Source organism: Strongylocentrotus purpuratus, unplaced genomic scaffold (genome assembly GCF_000002235.5).
Source record: "Strongylocentrotus purpuratus isolate Spur 01 unplaced genomic scaffold, Spur_5.0 spur5_scaffold_15, whole genome shotgun sequence".
NCBI lineage: Eukaryota > Metazoa > Echinodermata > Echinoidea > Camarodonta > Strongylocentrotidae > Strongylocentrotus > Strongylocentrotus purpuratus.
Window position 1 is genome coordinate 17806195 of NW_022145600.1, and position 16764 is coordinate 17822958.

General features: G+C 37.7%; 1 protein-coding gene across 2 annotated transcripts; it reads left to right on the top strand.

The window, feature by feature from the left end:
- Positions 1–1060: 1060 nt before the first annotated feature.
- On the top strand, positions 1061–14311 carry Msx (homeodomain protein). 2 transcript variants are annotated; one of them, NM_214613.1, is given in 3 exon segments: positions 1847–2309; positions 12481–12828; positions 12830–12879. In NM_214613.1, coding segments are annotated over 3 exon segments (861 nt in total).
- Positions 14312–16764: the final 2453 nt, after the last annotated feature.

The following is a 16764-nucleotide window of genomic DNA, read 5'->3' on the forward strand; positions in this document are numbered from 1 at the left end:
AGCATTGCGGACTTCCCGGTGTTTAATATATTTACATTCTAAACAACCCTCCCTTCTCAACGTATGGGACTGTGTATACCCTCTCCTTCAAGTGTATTCCTAAGCCTTGTGATAAATATCTTAAAGGGGCATCGGGTTCAAAGGGGGAGGGGGGGGGGGGGTTAGGAGGGGCCAAATTATACCGTGACCGGCCCCCGGCAGGATAAAAAAAAGAGAGAAAAATTGTTACAGTATCTATTTCTAATCGAATTTTGTACTCAGCTTGACGTTATGAAGTGGTTGCGACGTTTTCTTTTTGTCGGGGCTGACGGCGATGTGTTGGTGATTTGAGGATTAGGTTAATCTGACCGGTACCAATATTGAAACACTAACCTTCCATCAAGTTTTTATCATTTCTGTTTTTTCTCCTTGTTGATATTTCTTTGAGAGCCGGTGAAGGCAAAGACGTTTGGAAGCAAAACGAGGGCAATTTAGGATACGATGCGAAGGAACACATCGTGATTGCGGGTGCCTGAATAAGGAGCTTTCTGCGGTCTTTCAGTTTAGAGGTGGGGGCTTATAATTTTATAGGAGAGAGAGAGGGGAAAAGGTAGTTTTTTTCTTCTTGATGTGAGTGCCTGGAGTAGGCTTTGATTGGGGGAGAGTTGTGGCGCCGACTGCCGTCCTAAGATGTCTACTCAGTGAATAAGGTGACAAATGGTGACGGAGTGTTTGTACTTGCAATTAGCCTGGCTATGCCTCCTGAGGTAATTGATCGCCCGAATAGAAAGAGCCGTTCCCACTGAAAAAACCCTCTCCCTCCTCTCTCTCTCTCTCTCTCTCTCTTTCTTTCTCTCTTATTGCTTCATCTATATGAATCAGGCTTTTTTTTATGAGACTGAGAGCTATTGAGAACTCGTTCCAGTCTGGCAAACGCTTTCATCCGATTCTTTCCCGTCTCCGAAACTCGATGCCTGGGACTTGCGCGACGAGCGGGCACGTTGCAACTGCCGACAAAAGACGTACGGTCACTGGCTATTACACAAAATATACACGGTACTATTGTGCTTGGGATGATGGCCCAGTGAGTGAGTGAGTGAGTGAGTGTGTGGCTGGGGCTTAGCTCTAGGCTGGAATCTAGTAAGTGTAACCACTAAGGATCTTTTGATATAAACCAGTCCCGAAAAGCGAGAAAGAGAGAGAGCGCGGGGTCTGACTCGAGGCAAATTCACCGGGTATCACGGCCAACGTAAAGCATTTATTCCCCTGTCCACGGCGCCGTACAGTGATGCCGACCATCCAACGTCACAGCATTCGCGGCTTCTCATTGGCTGACTCACCAGCAATTACCTCGGGTGCAGGGAGAGGGCGGGTGTGCCGATATTTTGGTTCGCAAATTGATTAATGACAGACAAGCGCCGAAAAGTTTACAGTAACGTAGCGGTGTGTATCATATATTGGCTAGCTCAATCGTCGAGTTGATATCATATCTCACTGCTCTGCTCCGTCATCCAGCTACGATGTGTGTTTAACCGGTCTGAATTATTGTTATCACAGCGATTCCATGCATGTGCATAACCTACATGGTGCCTCTTCATTTTATTCAGTGCCTTTCATGTTTACAGTATTTAAGTCATTCCATCCAAAGCAACCCAACAGTGAAGGTATTTTTTCTACTTCGAGGACATCTTCGAGACTAATCATTCGCTTGCTATCTTCTCTGTTTGAGCTCATCCTTGATTACTGTTGAAGCGATTATTTTGGAATTTGGAATAATTTTCTTCTATCGAATCGACGTGCACCCATGCATATTATGCATCACAGCGAAACGGCGATAACCGAGACGCCGTACGACCCGGCTTCCATCATGTCCAATAAGACACTGACAGTGAGCAACAATTCCGCCTTCACGCGGCCCCACCATAGCCTCTCTCCCGTCACGGCCATCTCTCCGGGGGCGACTTCACCCGAGACGCCGATGCACAAAGCAGACGACAGGCCCGCCAAAGGAATCAATTTCCGAGTGGAATCTCTCTTCTCGAAATCACCGTCCCCGCTCGGCAGCAAACAGCACCCAACAGACATGGACTGCAGCCCCGTGGCTCCTTCGTCACCACCTCCCGAAAACCCCGCTGCTCGCACGAACTCCTCATCCGTACCGTCTTTCGCTAGTCATAGTGTAGAGAACATTTTAGCCAAATCATCGTCATCGTCATCGTCGTCGTCAACGGATAGTACGGGACGATGCACGTCACCGACGACGCAGACGTACACTTGGAATGCTTCTAGCTTTCCTTGGATGCAGGCGACAAAATTAAGCCCTTCATCTGGTATGTATTTCTTGGTAACAAGTTGAGATAAACAAATACATGTATATATAGCTAAGGTTCTTTTAAAATAAAATCCATCTGACTTTCTATTGCCTGTCCTCATGAGTCATGTAACTATATTAGTTATGAGCAGGGATGTCCGTCTGTTATACCGGGGCAAGTACCTAATTCAAGTAAAGAAGCATCAGCTTGACAAGTATGTGCATATCAAATTGAACCTGTTTACAAACCCTGAACAAAGGGAAACTTTTAATAACCATATTTTTATGCTGACAAGAGATGAATCTGATTTCGGTCATCCCATTTTGTTTAAGTTTTAGTAACAATTTGAAGTACTATCTGATATGATGGAGACAAAATGTAGACTTTGCTCCATGACACTGAAGATGTTACAATTTGTTGTGATGTTCGTCACCAGTTATGTGTACATACTACATGTCATATCTGAAATTTACCATTTCCCAAATCTCAAATTTTAAAATAAGCCAAACAGTGACACAACATGATAGACCTACAGCGCCATGGGCATCCTACCGATACAGCTGATCCTACACATTGTTAAGCCTTTCAGTTATTTTTTTTACATCTAACAATGAAATATAATTTCATCACAAGAAGAAAATAGTGACATCGTTTTGGAATCCTCTACATCAATTTTTGTTATTGTAACCTCCAATTTAGATCCTATATATCTTGTCAAACTTTTGCAATAATTATCATTGCATAGCCTGCTTTCCCCTCTTTACCATACCCTCTAAACATTATATACATACATATTGTCTCAATTTCACAGTTATTACACTGATTAATGATCAATTAAAGGGGATATCCTCCCTGATATTTATTAGTCGGTTTTCATACAAAAGCAGAAAATGAGAGAAACAAATAGTTGAAAGTTTGAGATCCGATAAGTAAATGTGAGCTCCCCAAAAGAGAAGTTTTTTTCACGCGAGCATAGGAAGGAGAAGTTACCTGAATATGACTTTTTGAAGATATATCTGTATTTTTTCTCTTTTGTAAGTAACCGAAAATTATTTGCATTAAGTAAAATAATATCCACGATTTCCAAACAACATTGCATTGTTTCTATATTTTCTATTCACCGACAAATATAGGCTTACAAATTCAATGAGCATCCAAAATCTAGTTACACTATTATAAATGAATAGACAAATCAGAAAAGTTGTTTTCTTCCATTGCCTATTCGATGTTGAAGTTTGATGCATTTAGAACACGTGTCGATATGAACACCGGTATTGCTTTTTGATAATTACTAAAACAATATCTTGAAAGTTGTCAATTTAAAAATTAAAATGCATTTCAGAAATTAAGTTCTGGTATAACCTTTTTCTCATGAAACGACAATAGTGACTGTCGTGTTATTGTATAGAACATTTTCGATTTAAATTGTTTTTATTAAACAAAAATTACATTTCACACAATAAGATACACATGTACTAGATATCTGGATAACAACTTCGAATAATACTTTGCATAATTGTTTAAAGAGCTAAGTTTGGTGATGCTTGATCAGATTAAAGAGCCCTCCTTTTTATTAAAAAAAAATTATTTGCGCAATACACAGTAATGTTGTTATCAAACTGTGCATCGAATTGCCCCCTGTGTAGCCCAAACTTTACCTTGTTGAAAGAAAATAAAAACCTGTAGATGGTGAGTAGTACTTATGTTATGTAGACACATCCTGAAGAGATATGAATTTATCAATCTAAATCATTTATTACTATTCAATGATCACAAATGCTTGCTGAAAGCCCTTTTTATGTTTTCAATGATTATTTCACGACTATAGCTATCAATGGTTTATTTATTTATTAAACACCATTATCATGTATTGGGGATTTAAGTATTTTGGCAGCGCACATTCACTCAGTAATCCCTTCTAAAATACAAGATACACACTTTTCTGCATAGTCGAGACAAACATAAAGTTTACCAACCAATGAATGCCAATTTAATATCATTGTTGAGAATGTAACTAAACCAATCTATTGGTTCATACCATCATTGTGTTATCACTCAACACCTCCGGGCAATATACTTAAGAAGAAAATCCTTTTTTTTCTATATGATACCACTTTTAACAGCGACGAAAATTAAAATTGCTTACAAACTGTAAAGTAATTATTAAAAAATTTCTGAAAGGAAATAAAAATATTGTCTCATTTTATCTACATATATTACGAAGGTTTACTTTTTTCGCAAAAAGCCATGGATGATGGGATGGAAAGTAATATCTTATAAGATGTACATGTACAACATTGGGTTTAAAAGCATAATTATCAGGATTATATTAACAATAATTGAACGTTACAACAGCAAAATATGCATAAAAAGCGTTGTTATCATCTTCACTTTTTGTTAATTCACATCCATGCTAAGCCTCTTAACCATGGCAAAAGTTTATATCCTGTGGGAGAAATTTGAACAGATCTCGTGTGATAATTGTTCCTCTAGATTACACATAGATAAGTGTGTCAAGTCAACATGTATAATACAACTACAGTAATATCTAAAAGTACAGAACTGGGTGGTGGTACTGGAAGTCCAGTGAAGCAATAGAAATGTTTACCAATTAACATGTATTTTAATTATCGTCACCGCTGGAGCGAGTACGTAGCATAATAGCTGCCATAGAATACTGAAGCTTTATTAGGTACTCAATTGCGGTTGATTAGTAGAATGTAAACTATTTCCTTCTTTTGAAATCACCTTAGTCTTTTGTTGCTCTTTGGGACCTCTGTATACCTTTGACTGTTAAATCCCGATGGTTATTAAGCATTTAATTATCATAGAGAAATCTTTTACCACGCCGACACGTTTGTATACGCTTGATTGTTCAAGCATATATTAGAAGGCCTCAAATGGGAATGCTAAAAGAAGGAAAGAGTACAATTTTTAAAAAAAATGAAAAAGAAAAGAAAAGAGATCGTCTCTCAATATCTCTCCACAAAACCTCATACCATTCTGTGGTAAACAAATACTGTACCATAGAGGCGTGTAATTATAACCATCTATGATCTGTTTCACGATAATAATTGAGCGTAAGATAATAGAAGCATGATATATTTCAACACCCACTTGTTTTTGTGAAAACTCAGATTTGACCTAAATTGTGTTCCCTATTTATCAGGAAATCACGCATGCCAGTAGAATAGGGGGTACAATACAGATCTGTTTATTTATAATTTGATGAGAGATTGCAAGCATTCTTTTTGTCTAGAGTTAAGTTAAATAAACCCTTTTCACTCTATTTTGTGAATAATATTTTCAATGCAAACAATCAGCTTAGTAAACAAATTAGTGCAACAATTATACAGCTATTTATAATAACGATTATGGTATGATGTTGACACAAGTCATGCAAACCTTATCATGATTACTCAGCCATAAATATGACATTAATTATCTTGTAAAGATATTATGTAATGCTAATAATGATTTGTGATATTGTTTATTATCTCATCAGTGGATCACAATGTAATTTTATGCCCATGATTCCCTAACCTTATAGATTTTGTCAACAGTAGTATGAAGACTTAAACAATTACTAATGAATACTGTCGGATTCACAATTATGTAATATAACTATTATCCATTGCAAAACGTTAACACATTCGACTTGTGCATGCAGGTTGTGTTCGAAACCTGTCATCATTTACATGGCTTTATGATGACTGCAAACCACGATTGAAGTCTCTTCCCAGTTTATTAAATAGATCATCACCAAAATTGATCCCATTTTGATTCGACTCTTAACGACCAATCAATCTACATACATCGCTATCTCAGTGGTTGGTAGGTCATCAATATCTTCATTCATCTGATGAAAAGAAAGAAAGAAAAATCTCATTGAATTGGAGATATCCCATGCATGATCATTATCTAGCTACAATTAATTTATTTGTAGCATCATTGACGGAATACAAAAACAGAATTTACCTCTACACCAGTCAGTTCCACCTCGATCTGATCTGATGTATTATCCTCCCATTGACTGCAATTAAAAAGAGCCCTGTCCTATTGAAAAGTTTGTTTGAATTGCAAATCCATAAAGAGTTTCGTTGACAATTCCCAAAAACCTCGGGGCTTCGGCGACGACAGTAAACAACAACCTTTAGCCCACGATGAAATGTGTATCGACGAATTGAAGGCATGAATAGGATGAAAATCTCCTAATAGTTTAACATTGATGTGCGGGGAAACTTCAAAGTTCAAACACAGAACGGAAGTCGCCTGGCTGTGTGGATGTGCTGAACTGTTAAATTGGAAAAATGATAGGATAATATCTTGTCTATGCAATGTAGACACGATAATGAAATTCATCCGTATTACTAATGTGGATCACAAACTGGTCTTGTTATGATAGTATGCACGTAATAATGAAGGGTGTACAACCATTATCCTGTCAGATTTCGTCACCCCTATGTTGCTGAAACTTTCATGTAGCACTGTTGTCATTATAAGTCTCATAATTATGAGGTATTCTTAAATTGGGAGGGTGGAATTCTTTTTTTGACAACTTCAAATCTATTTGTGTGTTCTTGAAGTCGTAGTAACTCGAGACCAGTTTAGATTTGTTTGTCTATGCTCTCTTGAAAAGCTTACTATGAAGATTAAAAAATGTGCGTCCTCTATCCCTTTATTCGTGTCGTTACATTATATCAATAGGGGTTTAGGGAAGTGCAGTTGTGTTTCTTCTTACTGAATTTGAACACAATCTGGTAAATTTCTTTTTACAGATTTGCCATGGAGAAAACTAAAGAGTAATCGTGAAGAGAGTGACACAATGATCAAAATACAGAATACTGCCTGAATAATTGAGTAAAATGTGGAAATCTCTCCGAGTCACACATTGAGAATGATGTATTTTTCTTTCTATCCATTTGCCATATTAATTTAAAATCTTGAAGAGTAATCACAATAAATGGGTCACATTAAAATGGGGGTGAATTTCTTTGTTTGCAAATGTGGTAGTTCAACGTATGCTCTTTTTATTTGTGGGTTCTGTTATGCCTGTGCTAACTGACCATTTAAAACCACATCTACCGCAGTGGTAGAGCTGATTGCTATGATTAAGGAGCTAAACACCTAGCCATGCTATCGGTAATTTAACCTTACTAAAGAAAGTCTTTTTGTAATTTCGGTTGATTTGTTAGAATATGGATTTTTGCAGACCGAGAAATCAGTGTATTTCGCTCGGGGATATGTTCCGCTGAGACTACGTCTGGCTTTACCGAATCCTTTTCCTACATCACATGGATAGTCAAAAGACTAAAAACGTTTAAAAACTCCTCAAGGCAGACGGATTTTTATGTCTAAGAATCTGCAGCTGACACAATTTCAGAATACATAAATCCGTGCTTCCATTGCAACTATGCATGGAGTAATTTTTAATAATTCTCGTCATTCTGATGTTACGGAATTGGTCGTTGACTTAAAATCATATTCATAATAAGCATCTTGAATACTTACAGCTATAGCTCGATGTTTATGAGTAGACCATTTTGGAGACGGTCTACATTGGACATGATAATATTGATACCATACACTCACAGTTTTCTTCTTTTTTCTAGACTAGTTTTGTGAATTTGTCGATATTTTAACTCCATTTAAATTATCATCCATGCTTGTCTTTCTCTATATTAAGCCCATCCATCGATGACCTAAAAAAGAACTAAATAAGTACAGCTAAAACTTGAATGAAATTGCTGACTATACGAGGCAGGTTTCTAAATCTGAAGTTATCATATCTTTTGGAGTAATCACAATATAAGGAAGTGTTCATGCCGATTGTTTCCGATGCTTTAATTGCGTTTATAAATATTAAAAGATGCTGCTTTTTGAAATTATTAATTTAAAGTGGTGTTCTCTAACACTAACGCTTTCTCATAACTTCTCCCAATGAACGATTTTGTCATAAACCTAAGAGATGGTGATGACTGATACGGAAATTTTATTTTTGGAAACAATAACTTTTTACCAGTCGAAGAAAACCGAGTATGATGTCACCGTTTGTGGGTCATTTGTCAAATGCATATACCATCCATCTCTTCTCTGGTTCGTATTCCAAAGTTTTTTTCTAGTCCTACATCCGAAATCTTTGACAAATTGGAGACATTCAAGAAATCGGACGTGGTTCTTTTCTTCTGCCAGATAGAAGGCAGTGATAAAGTAGACGAGTGTTGAGATGGTAAAGTCATCATCCTCAGTCCCACACGTTGCAAACCGCGTTGTCTGCAACTTCGTACTTCAAGAATGGCCTTCTGCGACCCTTACTGTGGGAGCGCCAGAGAGACGCCAGCTATGGTCTCTCTGCTGAAGCTCTGAACTAGATCTCGAGAGAGAATGTGGTTAGATTGGAGTCTTGGATACTCTTACCGATGGCATTGCCACCTGTCTTCAAATTTGTCACGGATTTATCGATATTTTGGGTAATTTGATGTGAACTTCTTCCGCCCGTTAGTAGAAGATGAAAAACATCGACGTCGCGAGAGAGAGAGAGAGGGGGAGGGATGGAAGGAAGGGCTCGTGAGAAGGAAATAAATCGGTCCTCCAATAAAACACACAAATAGTTGTGACTGTAAACATGTCAGAGTTGTGATCATAACTTAGTCACAATTTCTCTTATTGAAGTGGATTTGAGCAATGTGGATTGTCGCGACGTCTACAAATTCGATGTTATTAGCTAGATCGCATAGGAGAGAAGAAGAATTTGAATCTTTATAAAAAAAAGCCAAACAATACCTCTTTAGGGACTATCAAATTTATTTTTCCCATTAATGCATCACATGTGCGTAGTCATGTTTCTTCTAAAGACCACTTTTATTTTGGACTGTAGACCAATACAATTGCCCATGCATTGGTGTCTCTGATTCATGTACACACTTACCAATCCTCAATGTTAACTTATTGCGTTGTTTCAACTTTTAACCAAATGAATTTTAAATTTCATTCTTCTTATGGCTTTATCATTATAATGAATTTCCAAAGAATATCGTTCGAGGACTTTTTAAGAAACTTTGCTATTACATTCAGCACTTAAACACTTAAACATTACAATAATACAGCGTAATAACTCGATGCACACACATACAAAATTGACCAAAATTGAGAGTCCGAAAATAATACTCGAATTGTCGTCAAACAATATTTAGGTCAGTTCAAGGCTAAAATAAACCAGTTTGAAATTACCCCGTCTTTGATAATTAGAGAGCATATTAAAAACTAATTTGACAAGGAGAGGGAGAGTTTGAAGTAAAGGAAAGGGTGGGGGATGGTGTGTGTGTGTGTGGGAGAGGGGGGGGGGGGGTGCTGAAGGTGATAGAGAATACGTTGCGTTGCTGCAATCGGGGTCGGCGCGCGCTTGTCCCGCCGGAGCATACCGGTGGGATCAGCCGTAATGACTCCCTCGTTGCCCGTCGACGCCGACGCACCCGCGCGGCTGCTGAAATAGGCGATAGAAATGCGACGGGGAATCAAAGGGGAATGACGGAAAAGAGGATTTTTGTCACAATACGAGCGGAGAAACATTTGTCCCGATTTGTCGCGAAATTTGGCGGCAAGGATAACATTGCTAAGCGGGTGATCATGACCGCAGCCTCCACGTAAAACCCTAAACGGTCATTAGTCTTCATTACTTTCTTCAAGTTCCCCTAGAGTAGCTGTTTATTCGTAACTAGTCTCTTGCTATCGAAAGAGACTCGTCTTGTAATCTGTATGCCTCAAAAATAAATTCAAGAGCAAAGTTCTGGTTTATTATAGGCATATATCTTTTAAATTAAATTCAAGAGTGGAAAATTGGAATTTCAATTATAGGAAAGGATCTATTGGTAGAGAAAAACGATCCAAACTGTAGGGCAACTTATGTACAAAAAGGAAATTCGAAAACAAAAGTGTTGTGAAAAAAGGTGTGTGTGGGGGGAGGGAGGGTGGTTCTGGCAGCCGGAATCGTATCACCGAACAGAAATTTAATTTCAGTTTGCTACAGCCCTCGATGATTTAGATATCTTTTGATGAACATGTCGAGTTTGGCAGCGCAGGTATGGTTGGTCGAAATCAGATCAGAGTTCCCAGACGGGACGTGTAGGACGTGTCAAACGAGAAATGTGATTCAATTTTCATAATACTCGTCATCAACATCGGATCATTGATTGAATCATATTCGTGCTAGACAAGAGAGAGGTGTCGAAGTGCAGCTCTCTTCTTCTCTATGACAAATTCCTGTTCCCCCTCCCATTTCACGTATAGTTTCTTCTACAGAGCCTCTCTTCACGTCCATATTCATTAAATATTCAGCATTATGAATACCTTTTATAGAAATTAAAGGACCCAGAAAACACGTATGGTCCATTAAACACTCTTCTGCCTCGAAATCGCAACTTAACTTGTAGTATTTCAAATTATTCTACAATAACCGTGAACTGTAGGGATTTTGTCTGTTTTACAGTTTTGTCATATTCTCTGTTAAACCTGAGAAATGGGGAGTGAGTGGACGATGCCCCCTAATGAAATCCCTTGATGCGATAAGGAAACAGAGCCCCCCCCCCCCGTCTTGATGCAGTTGTGCACTTCATCCTCGAACCTTTTAATGTTTGCATTGATATGGATAATATGGACCAACATTTTATCGAAGCCAATTTATTTTATCCTCCTTGGAACCAAAAAAGACAATTATCCTGCTTTTCGAAATAATACACCCTTCATGCCACCTCACGCACCCCCTCTATCGAACCCACCTTAGCCCCATTCCTCATGTATCCCTCTATGCCCAGTCTCGTCGTCTGCTTGGGTTTTATGGATCCAGGGGTTTCAATTACTGTCCTGCCCTCTATTACACCCGATAACGTGTACTTGAACCAGCGCATCGGAAGTTGTTGGTCATTTCCTTCAATTTTGCTCGTATTTTTCCTCCCGCCATGTTGCTTGTTACACATTCCCTCTAGTCTCAGTTTTGCATTCCTGGTCTTTCTTCGGGTTTTGTTGGAACTCGTCTTGTCGATGTGTCGTTGGAGTTTGTATTCCATGATGATCCGAATTCCAATGAGGATTGAACATGGAGAGTGATAGGGTTAAATAAGGCAATGATGGACAGACCGATTGAGAGAGAGGGAGGAGAGAAGAAAAAAAGTAGACTGAGAGCAAAAGAATCGTTCTCGAAGTTCGGTGCACTTTTGTTGCTCCTTCTGCATGGTATCCGTCTTACAGAAGTCATGATGATTCCCCAAACTTGTAACACCTGTTCTCAAAGTGAAACAAATTGAAGCGAGAGCTGGAAAGTTTGATAATTATTTCCTTAACGCCGGTACCAATTACACGTCTTGTTGGCCTGATGTAAAGTGTCTCCATCAATTACTCACTTGATTCCTAGATGCGTTCTTGCAGACGTTGGTGAAAGGGATCTATATAAAAAGTAATGTTTCAGTTGGAATTACGTTTAGTGACAAATGAAAGGCTTAGAGTGTATTTTCAAATCTGAGATTCAACTTCTTTCTGGAGGATAGATTTCAACATTTTGTTTGACTTGTTGAGGGCTCCTGTTCATTATTTGTCTGGTGTACTTGCCAAGGCAGAGAAAGATACAGTAGACACAATTTACCTTCTACCATATTATGTAGTGCCTTTATGGATCTTTAAGCTCTTTAACAAAAAATATTTTAGTGTTATGGAATTGAATCGTGCCTTAAATGGCCTCAATCATTTCAATTTTGTCACAATCATACACAATTACATCTGAATGTCACACGAGCATTATACGGATATCATTCCTGGAGAAAATCCAACAAATATTGTCCCACACAACTTAAATCACAATAAAACATTCATTCAAGTGGATGGCAGAGAGCCGATATAATTTTTCTAGTCATTTGACAAAGTAATATCAGACAAACAATCATCAAATTAAAAAACGGCTACGACCCAAATGACCGACGGCCTACGAGACCGACGACCCACACGACCGTCAACGAGGTTCTCATGAGCACTTGTTGTATGATGATTCACGAGACCGGCATTCTCGGTCAGGTGGGATTTACCAATTTGAGCAACCCCCCCCCCCCCCCCCCAGATGATTACAAATTATTAAATTGATATTTTCTTTTAGAAATAGAACTAAACATTCTATCTGTATTTTTTCTTTCTTCTCAACCTGCAGGTTCATCAGAAATCCGACCTCCATTCGCAGGACCCAAAGTGCAGTGCACGCTCCGGAAGCACAAGACAAACCGGAAGCCTAGGACACCCTTCACCACGTCACAACTTCTCGCTCTGGAGCGCAAATTCCGCCAAAAGCAGTACCTCTCGATAGCCGAACGTGCCGAGTTCTCCGCCTCGCTCAACCTCACCGAAACTCAGGTCAAGATCTGGTTCCAGAACAGGAGGGCCAAGGCCAAGCGCCTCCAGGAGGCCGAACTCGAGAAACTCAAGATGGCGGCCAAACCTATGTTCGCGCCTGGACTCGGTATGCACATTCCTGCCAGCGCGTACTACTCGTCACTCAGCCCGCTCCACGCGGCGCTCAGGCCACAGATCTCCCTCAGTCCCTATCATCTAGGACCGTATGCATATTTACCATCACCGCCAGCTCCATCGAACATAGTCTATCCATATACAACCGGGAGCTTTTGAGAATGACCAAGCCATTGGACATTGCACCTTATTGCTTCATGAACGCTCTTAAAAAATGAACTGGTGCCTAACTTTATCTACTTACACGTCGGTGTGCTTATTCCTATTTTGACTGAAGATGGCGATGTAGACGAATCCGTCAATATTGTTTATGTTGACATGACATGGTGCCGTGGCAGTATTGTATTGTCATGGGTGAGTAGCCGAACTGACACTTGCTGCATGACGTCATCTGCAAGTCCATCATGCATTGCAAAGTTCCAAATACGTTTACATTAAAAATTGCTTGCCGTCCATTGTGGGCCAAAAATTGAGGACTTTGATATGCCAATTGTTATTTTCTCTAAGTTATCTACGCAGCCATGTGAGATTTATTAGAATTCTTTTAAAGTCATAATGATAGTATGTAAAAAAGATTATTCTGTAAGAACAAAAAGCCCACCGCTGAAATGATACACAAGCACAAAGTGCCCTTGTTTTTATTATTTTCTCTCCACCTCTCACCAAGAAGTGCCAAAGTATTTAATTTTCCCGCCTTTTAAAATCTCCTCAGAATCATTGTGTCTTACCAGGCTGTCACGTGACAAGTCTTGGTGACGTAATGATAGATATTGACTGGTTGACGTTTTGCCTTATGATTAAACGTTAATGTAGGAAACTTTTTGAATATATTCAGACATTCCCGAGAATGGCCAACTTTCTTTTTTTTATTGTCAATTTTCCAATCGAATTGAAACACAATATATTATTCCTCTATTTTCGCGACAAAACGATAAAAATATTTAACATATTTGTTAGTAACTTGGTTTTGTTGAATAACGGTATGCCTAATGGCCAAATTTAGAATATGCCCTAATGTGATCAGTGTTTGGACCAGGCAAACATTTTTGGCAGAAGAATGATTCAAATTTACAAATTCAGCTCTGTGTAAAGACCATTCTATTATGCTAAGGTAAAAGTGTTTTCTTAGATTAAAACCAAATAGACACTTTAGACCGTCCTGTATTATCTAATTAACTGCCGTTTTCTTTTCATGCAAACAGAAAACAAGCAGCAAAATTCACTGAATGAACTTAATTTTTCATAATTATACAGCAGTTTTTAAGAAGGAAATGTATTTCTAACTTGATCATAAAACTGATATACGGATAGGATTATTTTCCATGCATCTTGTGTTGTTTTCACCAGCCTAAACCCACCGTATTTTTGTGTATTACAGAAAAAATACCACTTAGTGCCGAACATATTGCCAGTATTACAATGAAAATCCTTTAATGTTATTGCTGAGTGTTAAATATACATCATTTTTGGAAATGAAATTTATTGATATTAATATCAATTAATGCCGTGTTTTCTTTCATTTTATATTCCGCTTTCATTGAATCTAGAACGCACACAAATGCATAACAAGTTAGTTTGAAAACAGAATTCTGGAATGTGTAAAATTGACAAGCTATGTAGAATTTGACTGACTTCAGCTTCTATGAGATTTTCATTGAGACCATGTCTTAGTTTGCTCATTCTGTTATGTTTTAGATTAGACATAGAGGTTGCTTTCTTCGGAAATGTTTGCAATTTCTAATTATGTTTTATTTCTGTGTCTATAAGTGTCAACGGGTAAAGCAGACCTAAAACATTAAAAAAAACATATCAGACAGATTCCTTTGAAAATTCAATATTCATACCTGCCACCATAGGCATATATGAAACAGATTCCTTTAGTTCTAAAGACAATTTACTTTTAACTAACTTTTAATGGTATAAATAAGAATTAATTTTTTCGGGGCGGGGGGGGGGGGGTCAGATATTTGTACTCATATTCATAATTATTTATTATCTGATAGTGTTCTGTTGTTTCATCTGGTCCACGTTCATTTCATTAACACAGGCTTTCTATAGGGCGCAATATCGTTTAACAAAAATATAAGTTATTATCTGTTTACATGGCTTCGTGTACACACATTAAATACGGTATGTTATTACAACACATAAAACCTGATTATGGAACAACATTCATGTCTTTACATGGGCCACTGCTGAGAAAACACAGAGGCCTTGAATTTAAGAAATGTGCTTTTTGTATTCTTCTATTTTTGTGTGGGACTAAAACGCCACCTTAAAATAAACCACCGCATATTCTGTATTGTTACAGGGTATTTTATATTGTAAATATTAACACAGTATATTTAAAAGACCTATTTGTGAAAAAAACAGCCTCTTTTGTATGAACTTTCGAGTGCATCTGTACAGTATAAATTTATTAAATGTATTATGGATGTGAGACATGAAAAATACACGACGTTTTCATGTTTTTTTCGTTCTTGAAATGTAAAAGTCGCCTATACCTTAAAAGGTGCCTTGTCGTTGCATGTGTCGAACTGTATTATATTTGAAATTTATTGTATTCATAGACTATCGTAACGGTCTTAAATAAAACGATCAAAGTGAAGAAATATATAAACACAATTGTCCAAAGATTTCTTTTTTTCTGAAAATGTCGGTTCGCTCTTTTCGATGAGATCTTTGAGCAAACCTGTATTGTGATTGAGAGGGGAAGAGAGTAAACAAAAATCTTAGAGGGGGAGATAGATGATAAAGCTGGAATTTGTTTTTCTTACAAATTTTCATAAAATGATTGTTACAATATGATTGATGGATATAGTTTACATCTTCTCAGAAATTCATTGTTCTGACTTTATTTTTCAGTCTTCATCGCTCAATAAGTTTATGAGAAGAGATGCATTTTATCTATCAAGAATAAATCATTGTCACTGTCATTCCATGAAAAGAGGCTAGTAAAATGTTTTCCAACTTTATGAGCAACAATGTATATAATATATATAGAGAGAGAAATAGACAGGGAGAGAGAGAGAAAGAGAGAGAGAGAGAGAGACATACAGACAGAGAGAAGAAGAAGAAGAAGAAGAAGAAGAAGAAGAAGAAGAAGAAGAAGAAGAAGAAGAATTCCTTTATTCACTTTCATTATGAATAATGTAAAATGTTTTCAACAATTGTATAGTTTGATGAAGGTGCAGTCGTGGTGATGTTATGAAACATGATATGCTAAAGTGACATTTCCACTTTCTTTTGAAATCAATCGTAGCATAACGAATGTGTTTGTTGGTGAGAACAAAATAATATTGAACCACGTTATACTGTAACTAATGGTTTTATCGCGTGCGTGTTAGGATGGAAAAGTTCGACTTTAACTCACACAAGCTTGAGTAATTGGTTGTCAGTTTGATTTATGAATTGTAAGGCATTTGTAAGTACGATTGGAACTATAAAACTAACATAGCCTATGCCTGAACAATCACGTATAAATGGACAAAGAAAATGACGAAGCAAATCCATGAGCATCATTTTGATTGATGTTCTATAATTCCAATTTGATCTCTTTCTTTATGATGTTTATTGCATTTTGTTACTACAAAATATAATCTCCTACTTCTCTGATGGTGATTTTGCTCACGCCTTTCAATGCCTTTTCTCCAATAACTAATTCGTAATGTTTTGAATATAGCAATCAATGATCTTCATCTGACAATGCTTTTGGGCAGCAAGAGATTCTACAATTCGTTAAAAATGTAATTATCAATTTCATGGCATTTTAGTAACACAGACTAATTTGATTTCACACGCAATAAAATCCTTCCGGGATGATTTTGATTGAGATTAGTATTAGCATAGGCGTGCGATGAGGGGGGGGGGGGGGGCTACCCCCATTATTAGACAATTTCAATAATCAGAATTCGGACAACCTTCACCTCACAGATGTGGTAAATTTCTTACACGAGTCGAAATCCTATAA